Source organism: Notothenia coriiceps, unplaced genomic scaffold, assembly GCF_000735185.1.
Source record: "Notothenia coriiceps isolate Sejong01 unplaced genomic scaffold, NC01 NC01_scaffold00000339, whole genome shotgun sequence".
In the NCBI taxonomy this organism is placed as follows: Eukaryota; Metazoa; Chordata; class Actinopteri; order Perciformes; family Nototheniidae; genus Notothenia; species Notothenia coriiceps.
Genome location: NW_011333040.1, coordinates 10,168,371 through 10,177,366, shown reverse-complemented (window position 1 = coordinate 10,177,366; position 8,996 = coordinate 10,168,371). Strand labels below are relative to the sequence as shown.

Here is an 8,996-nt window from a genome sequence, read left to right as displayed (position 1 = left end):
TGATCATGGGTCCGTTTGATTGGTCTGTGGCCGAACCCTAAGGAAGTGTGCTGGGTTGAAGCAAATTCTCGTAGTAGCTTAAAGGTGGGGTAGGTAATTTTGGAGAAAACAGCTGGAGTGCGCTAGAATTTGAAAATACACAACCGGAAAAAATCTGCCCCTTCCTTACAGAGCCCCTCCTCCAACACACACGAACGCGCACATGACCAATGAGGGCACGAGATAGGTTTGTGCACAGATGGAAGGCTGGCAGGCAGGTAGGCCATCCAGTTACTTTAGCCGGGCCGGCTCAGATGATTGGTCGTGCTTTTTACAGCGCCACGGCTTCCACAGATGATATTTATTTTATGTATTTATTGTCAAAGCACTTCAGATATTCATTGCTATCGGGATGTTAAGAGCATTCCATGGAATATAACAAAAAGTGTTTCTGAAGTGAATTACCTACTCCACCTTTAATGGTGGCACTACAACTTCCGTGTCAGTCACATGATGCCATTGGGCCCAAAAATATTTTCTTTAATTTTACGGTAAATGGACTACCCAGAACAAACCCTTGAATAGCCCTTATTTGAATCAGTAGGTCCTGAAAGCCTACTTGGATAATGTATATTTAATGTCCCTCTCCAGTCATTTCACTGAGCAGTTTGGATGCAGGGCTTAGTGCGTACGTTGGGCCCGATGTTTGCAGAAGATTGCTGGTAAATCCACAGAAGATCTTGGTATTTTGGTTTTCAAGACTAAGTAACTTTCATTGCAATGAATGGTTTCCCGCTTCCAACGCTGCATCCAGTTCTCTTCACGCATCCATATCTGTGATCGGCAATGGAGGCGGTGTTACAGAAAAAGTTGTCCCCGGCATAGATTGTTCACCATTAACATAATTGTGCTTTTCACAATAAGCACACTAAGATTTTGTTTGAAAATTCAACTGCATAGGACTATTTGAAATTGTTGCTTTCCATTGAACCTCCCCTGAAATGAACAGTATGTATATATCCAATGTGTTTTGGCCTTAACCGCTTCCTGTACGTGGTTCGAGCACTTCTCCATGCTGGTGATTCTGCTCAACTGTGTGACTCTGGGGATGTTCCAGCCCTGTGAAGACGTCGCCTGCCAATCTGAGTGGTGCGGCATCCTGCAGGTGAGTGTAAGGTCTTCACTCTTAGCTCTGTGTGTGCTTTCTCTCCATGCAAACACCTGACATACAACTTACTCTATTTACCTCAGTTATGCCTACATGTATGAGGCTTTGCTGATGTGGACATTAATACAGTAGTTATTTAATGTGAAAAGATTTTGCTTACCTTGGTGACATATTTGAGCTTCTTCCACAAATACGTTAAGTCATGTGCCATGCTTTGATTTTAATTTTGTAACCCTTCAATGCACATCAAATATACATTTAAGGGTCGTTCACACATGTTCTGCAATGATTGTAATGTTTTGTTAGGTGTCTGGGAGTGTTAAGTGTCCCGTGTTTCTTGTCTAAATGTTGTCCTTTTTGATGACGTAAATGGTGCTGCTGTGATACAAGAGAAAAATCCGACTTGATCTGACAAAGTATTATCCTATTATCCCAACTCAGTGCTTTAGTAAGTGATGAAGAAAGCTCAGTAGCAACGTCATTCATAGTACCAAAATGTAAACCATGCATCAGACTGTTGTATTTCAAATTAAATGTCTCTATTACACCAAGGATCACTTCCACATTCTGCTTTTAGCTGCTGTGAAGTGACAGGAAGAGCAATAATAACTGCAATTTGTGAATAAATGGTAATGAAAACGTTCAGTCTCTTTCTTGTCTCATTTGTTTCAACATGCTGTTAGAGCAATGTTGTTTCTTGGCGCGCTGAGATATGCTCATTATATTCAAATGCAGACGCTCGTTTTTGCTGTGGTGCATTTCTATTTAATTGAGACGCAGCCATTACCATGCTAAGCCAGAGCTATTCCCCCGCTGGGACGAGACTAACTAATGGAGACGAGATTTTATTTTCAGACAACCTCCACTGGCACCTTCACAGCTTGTTTCAAAATGTGACTCCTATTGACGAGAACCGGACCTTTCTGTGTTTGCAAGTATTTGATTTCCTCTTGTGATAACATCTGTATGCTTCTGTTTCTCTACTATTTCTTACTAGGTGTTGGACGACTGTATTTTTGCTTTCTTCGCTGTGGAAATGGTCATCAAGATGGTGGCCCTGGGAATATTTGGACCCAATTGTTACCTTGGCGACAAGTGGAACCAGCTTGACTTTGTCATCGTCATGGCGGGGTTAGTATCCCACAATGCTTTTTACTCTTGCTCACAAATTGCTAAATTGTTTCAGTCATCTGCAGCTAGACAATAGCAGTCGATTTGGAATGAAATAACACTTTGCCGAACACAAAATGAAATATCTGATCAATGCAATCTCACACAAAGAAGCACAAACACTCACGCAGAGTTGTTCTCACACAGGAGTAAACATGGCCACCCACAGCTCACAAAATAGAGGTGCTTGGGTTCATGCCTGTGGGAGTGTTATGGTATCTGTCTTCCGAATATTCTGTCGCTACTGAAAAAGTGGTATAACTCAAATTCAATACATGTGTTGTCCTCACCCCAATAGCTCATGATCACCAAATGGGTATTTCTTCAAATTGAGCACAGACGGGTGAAATGATTAGATTTTCGTGGTCAATTGTCAAGGTCACTGAGAACGCTACCCATTCTCATGATTGGGATGTCTCATAAATCAGCTTCCAGTAATCATAAAGGAGGCAGACAGTGTCCCAACATCCTCCTTGGTCCGATATTTTATGGTATTTTATTTTATTCTATTTGTTTGCTTTATCTGGTAATTTTATTATATTCTTGTAATTTGAATTCGTCATTCTTGTTTGTTGATCTGCTAATCCCCCTGAGACAAATGTATTTTGCGATATTGGACTATCTGAAAAACATTTAATTTAATTTAATTTGATAAATGCTGGACAAGATATCCTTAAATCTCGTACAGACATCCACTTGCACTCATTGGTAAATGTTAAACCGGTGGTCAAATGTAAAGGTCTCTGTGACCTCACAACACATTTGTTATGCTTATAATAATAACAAATGATCTAATGATTACATTTAAACTGTATCTAGTTGGTGAAGGTGTGAAACTGCAAGGTGGTAATTCTATTCTCTCTCAGATTTCAAAATGTTTTCATGCCATTTTGATATAAAAAAGCAATAATTTCAATGTAGATATCCAGGTCAGGCGTCACCATGATAAAATGCTACAGTCTTACCATCCACTGATCGTAGCATGCAATCAAGGTGGAAGCATAACACTCTACTTTAAAGAGAAGAGTTATATATCAATCAGAGAAACCTTAAACACCCCCTCAATGTACATTCTGCACTCCCAGACAGACGAGGGCAGGACCCAATCAGCAGCAGACATTCCTTTAAATACTCCCACGCTCCGAGGCCCGAGCCTGACCACACACACTCACACACTCCTTACACAGCACCCACAGGTCAGAGCACAAGAAACACACACAATTAAGACCATAACTGGCTCTCTGCCTATACCTGTCACATTGCTGATGTTTGGGTGCTGTGATGTAAGACTATATAGAGGGAAAAACGCTTTTGACTGTATAATTAAATGTCAAATGTACAGTAATTATGTGGGTAGCTGCCAATATAAGCATTATTATTTGTATGGTTTTCAGTGTTGTTGCTTTGTGTCACTATATCCGTGTGTAGGTGAGTACAGAACCTGAAGTAAAACTCTTTCTTCCTGCTTTTCTCACTTCAGGGTCATGGAGTATTCTCTGGACGGCCATAACGCCAGTCTGTCAGCCATCCGTACTGTCCGAGTGCTCAGGCCACTGCGGGCCATCAACAGAGTACCAAGTAAGTCCATGTACATTTGCAAAGAAGCTTTTTTGTTGTTGGTGAAAGCACACATGGTTTACTATATATGTTCAAACTCATATATAGTAAACATATTCAAATGCTGCTGTTTTTCATATTGTTTTTTGTGAGCAACTCTGCATAATAATCTGCTGCAAAGTGCTTCCTGTCCCAAATATGTTATTGTTATATTTTCCCAGCACAGGCTGGGTTACATTTATGCAAATGTTACATCATTATTACATTTATATGTTTCCCCTATCCAATACGCCCTGAGGTATTTGAATATCCCCCTTTTTTTATATATATATTTTATGTTTTCATTTATGTGGATAACAAAAGTTGTTACAACACACTTAAGTAATATTTAGGGATGTCCCGATCACCTTTTTTTGCTCCCAATCCGATTCCGATCATTTGATTTTGACAATTTACCGATACCGATTTTTCCCGATCCGATCTTTATGCAATGCATTAAGAGAAAAAAAAGCATTCAAGTTGTCCCTTANAAGTCATCCTGAGGCCTTAGTTTTGGGAACTGAATTTCAAAATAAAAATAACTGGAAACAGACGTAGGCCTCTAGGAGTTTAGGATGGCCGAAGACACTACACTACCCATAATCCCCAGCTATCGTTTAGGACTACAGTCCCCGTGATTAATCTTCAAGGTCTGGGGAACAAAGGGGAAAACCGTGTTGGTGAACACGAATCAATAGATTAAAAATTGTGTTGGTGAACACGAAATGCCATGAGACTGGGTTGAACAATCCCTCGCCCTCTCCAAAGCTAGCTTGAAACAAATGCTACTGTTAGCTGGATTAGCCTCTTGCTTTAGCAGTTAATGCCTTTAAAAAACACAACTTCCCATAAACAGGGTTCGATGGATGAATGTCTTGCTGGACAGAAGAAGTGAATATTAGTATGTTCAAGGGTGATGGCTAACTCAGAAATGTTAGCAGGACAGGGAAAAATGAACTCTAGAGCCTTTAGAAATCAAAAGAAAAGAACAACAGAGCATTGGTGAGCGCTAGTTGGAGCTTGTTTCTCTTTGCTCACAAAGTAATTGTAGTCGAGCTCAGCGTGTATTGCTCATTGTATCCAGGCTACGGAGCGAAAACATATTTAACATCTGTCCAACAATGAACACTTCCCATCCACTTAGGCAGAAAGGCAAACAGAGAGACGGAGCGATTGCAGAACGGTTGGAGACAAACAGAGACGGTAAGTAAGGAGAGAAAAACTTGAGTCTGGCTGTTCGCCCGGCTGGCTCGCACCCAGAAACACTCCATCACTGATCACAACTCAGATGAAAAGGAAAACAAAAGATTAGATGGAGTCTAAAAGCGAGAGGATAAATGAGCTAAGTAAGCCGATTGTTAAACATCCTCGGAGTGAGTGTATGAGTGTGAGGGCTTTGTGTCTTTCTGTATCTACGCTGACCTTGAGTTTCAGCCCCGAGAAACACCTCTCGTTGTAATTCTCTCCTCTACGTCCCTGTGTCTTCAGGGAGCCGCTGAAGACTTGTTACAATAAATAATACAAGTTTCATTTCTCATTGTCCGTGGCTCTCAAGACGTTCCTCTGGGCTATTGTTAGCTTAGTGATTAGGTTACATTTTCATTCCTCACAAAGGTAGGACACCACAGAGAGTGTGTTTATGTCCCTGTGTGAGGCTGTGATGATAGCTTGAGAGGAACAGACAACCTGCCATGCTTTATGATTGTGTTGGGTCTGACTGCAGGGCGCAAAGCAAGCACACACAAACCCAAACACACACATCTAACGTCATCATATAAGTGGGAGAATCTGGTGTCGTAATGTGTCACATGCTAACAAGTGGCTATTTCTGGGGAAGCGGGGTCATAAAATACATTTTAATTTGCTGAATTGATAACTCTGCAACATACAGAATGCTTGTGAAAATTGGCTTATTGGGAAATGTGCAACATTTTGGAATAAAAGATAAATAAAAAAATTGAATATTTGTTTTATATAAACACAAGAAGTAAGAATTTGCAAAAAAAAGATAAAATTACAAATAAATAAAATTAATAATTTTATATAAACGTAAGAAATTAAGGTTAAATGTCAAATAAGCCAAATAATTATTAACATGAGTAAAAGTAAAAATAAATGATATTATATACTGTATAATATGTACTTTAGAATATATAACAATGCTGAATAGTACTGGGTTGTAGGAGGGTTAATACAAATATCTGGTCTATTAAAATAAAACTCTAATTTTTTATAAATTGTTTTTAATTAACAATAAAATCTGTGTAAGGTTAAACCCAGTATATAACGCTGTTAAGAAATATGCGTTGTGTCTATAGTACCTGGCAACCTCAACCTGACAAACAGCCTGGCCGCCTGCCTAATGCATGCTGGTTAATAATCGTGTTCATTGTTATGACACCATTGTCTAGTGATCCTCTTTCGCTGCAGATTCATGGTCACTTCTGTCACGGGGCTTTTAGGGAAATGACAAACTATGTGCAAGTTCTCACCAACCACTGGCACGGTACTACCTCTGGAAGTGAGATTAAAGCAAACAATAAGTCGTGGATCATCGGCCAATTTACCGTTAAGGAGAGTGATTAAGAACATTTTCTCTGTTGGTTTTCTTTTTACAGCACTCAGTGCAGAAGGCTTACAATAAATAGCAAAATAGCACATTGATCATAAGCGGGAAATGCATTCGAATATACCATCCTCTTTACACCAACCAGGCCAGACCCTCTCAACAACAAAATAATAACTAAACAAATAATAAATAAGCACAAAACCTGTTTTTCTCTCCTCTTCTTGACACTTTCCTCTGAATTTTTCCTTATTTCTTTGTCTTTTTATGTTTCAATTATGTGTAAATATTACTAGAGATGTCCCGATCCGATCACGTGATCGGGGATCGGAGCCGATCACGTGATTTTCAAAAGATCGGAATCGGGAGAAAAAAAATCGGGGATCGGGATTTTTTTATTTTTTNCCAGTGATATTATACAGTTATAGTAGCTAACATGTGCAATATGTGAAAGTATGTTTACATACAACATGTTTTGCATTCTATTATGAGGTTTTTTCTGAAAACATACTTTCACATATTGCACATGTTAGCTACTATAACTGTATAATATCACTGGATAGTTAAAAACAAATGTCAAGACATTTATCTTTGTCATTTCCCTGCCAACAGGACAATGATTTCACATTTACATATTTCTCCCTGATCTAATCTAAGAAGCAATTTTATGACTTTATTAAAAGATATTTTCATAGATAAAGACCTGCGCTTTCCAAAACATTATGTTGACGTATATTTTAAAGTATGTGTCCTTTTCTCTTCTAATTAACATTGATTGATTTTTACCAGCTAATATAACCTTTTCTGCATAGCAATGTGATTCTCTTTCCCAAATAAAGGAAGCATAACTTATCCCTGTTGAAGACTTTCTGGATAGTGGCCCTTTGTTTTGTTTAATGATCTCACCGAGTCCAGACCGTTACATTGCATTAGTTTAATGAAACCTACCAGGGTGCGTTGTAACTCTGGGAGTGAACGCAGCGTTAATCTTGTTTTCAATCTCTTTGTCTCTACTGTTCTTGACTATTCAATTCAGTGTATTGCTGAATCCCATCTCCATACTCAAAATGATGTATGGAGAACCCATTCATATTCCGCTTAGGGGATGTCAATGCTTTGAGGTGTTTGTGTTTGAGCAGATTTCACCCAGATGCCTCTATAGTAAAAGGCATCTGTGTACTCAGTGTGTGTACATTTCCTTGTTCCTCAAGAGTACTGCTTTCTACCCCAAGCATGCCCAAAGACATATTCTTTGTCAGTTTTACGATGAGCCATATGGATCACGAGAGTCAGGTTTTCTCATTTCGCCCGCCTATTTTATGAGTAATGGGAAACAGTGTAAGAGAGATGTCAGTTGAAAGATATAACTGGCAGATATGTTAAAAGTAGGACATGTCAGGACACAAGATAAAATGAGACAGATAGGTGATGAGACAATGATTTAAGTCTGGCATTACATCGATTTTCTGGTTTCTACTCCACCCCAAAGCCATGACCACATCTCACTAGATCTCTGGTTTGACAGATTAAACCACAACTGCATGGCTGTCACATATCTCATATAAAAAACACATTACCTCACATGCTACTCTAAATCTGCCGCTGGTTTGCGGTCAGTAAATCTTTAAGGAAGGCAGATGGTCGTCGGGACCAATGATGGATATTTTAAGAGTATACCATTTTCTCTCATATTCGTTATCCCATTTTTTTTTAAGACTGAAGCAAAAACACATTATCAAACCCCATGTTGTGCTACTATAAAGTTTGTTCTGTTGCTAATGAGTGTACACAGAAGCACAGGCCAATAAACATAAAAAAGACGACACACATTAAATGTTGATGAGTCATTCCCTCTGAGCTGGTCGAGCTTGTACGTCACTGAATAACAACCTTGAAAATTCCACTGTCGGGACACTTTCTATACTTGGAAACAAGAGGGGGAGTTCAGAAGTTATTCTTTTTCTTTTCTAGTATCGATGTTATTTCGTCATACGGATGTTGTTTCTCTAAATTCGAAAAATTATCCTATTTGCATCGTTTGTGAAACTCGATCCTGTTTCTCCTAATAGAGATGTTTTAGGCGGTTGTAGCGCGTTTACACTTGTTGGCCACCGTATTTTAGATCCAAGGAACTACACAAATAAGTCAAGAAATATATCCATCCATCTTCTCCCGCTTATCCGTGGTCGGGTCGCGGGGGTAGCAGTTCCAGCAGAGAGCCCCAAACTTTCTTTTCCCTGGCCACATCAACCAGCTCTGACTGGGGGGTCCCAAGGCGCTCCCAGGCCAGCGAAGAGATATAATCCCTCCACCTGGTCCTAGGTCTACCCTTGGTCTCTTGCTGGACGTGCCTGGATCACCTAGGGAGGCGCCCATGTGGCATCCTAACTAGGTGCCCGAACCACCTCAACTTGCTCCTGTCAACTCCGAGTCCCTCCCGGATGACTGAACTTCTCACCTTATCCCTAAGGGAGACGCCAGCCACCCTGCGGAGAAAACCCATCTCGGCCGCTTGTA

At 39.9% G+C, this 8,996-nt stretch overlaps 1 protein-coding gene across 1 annotated transcript in view; it reads left to right on the top strand.

The window, feature by feature from the left end:
* The first annotated feature begins 1,037 nt into the window (after positions 1–1,037).
* LOC104950747 (voltage-dependent T-type calcium channel subunit alpha-1H-like) overlaps positions 1,038–8,996 on the top strand; it is a 17,059-nt gene continuing 9,100 nt past the window's right edge. The window contains exons 1-3 of the mRNA XM_010777310.1: positions 1,038–1,144; positions 2,145–2,278; positions 3,798–3,895. Coding sequence (XP_010775612.1) covers positions 1,052–1,144; positions 2,145–2,278; positions 3,798–3,895 — 325 coding nt within the window. The 5' untranslated portion in view covers positions 1,038–1,051. The remainder of the gene's footprint in view (positions 1,145–2,144; positions 2,279–3,797; positions 3,896–8,996) is intronic.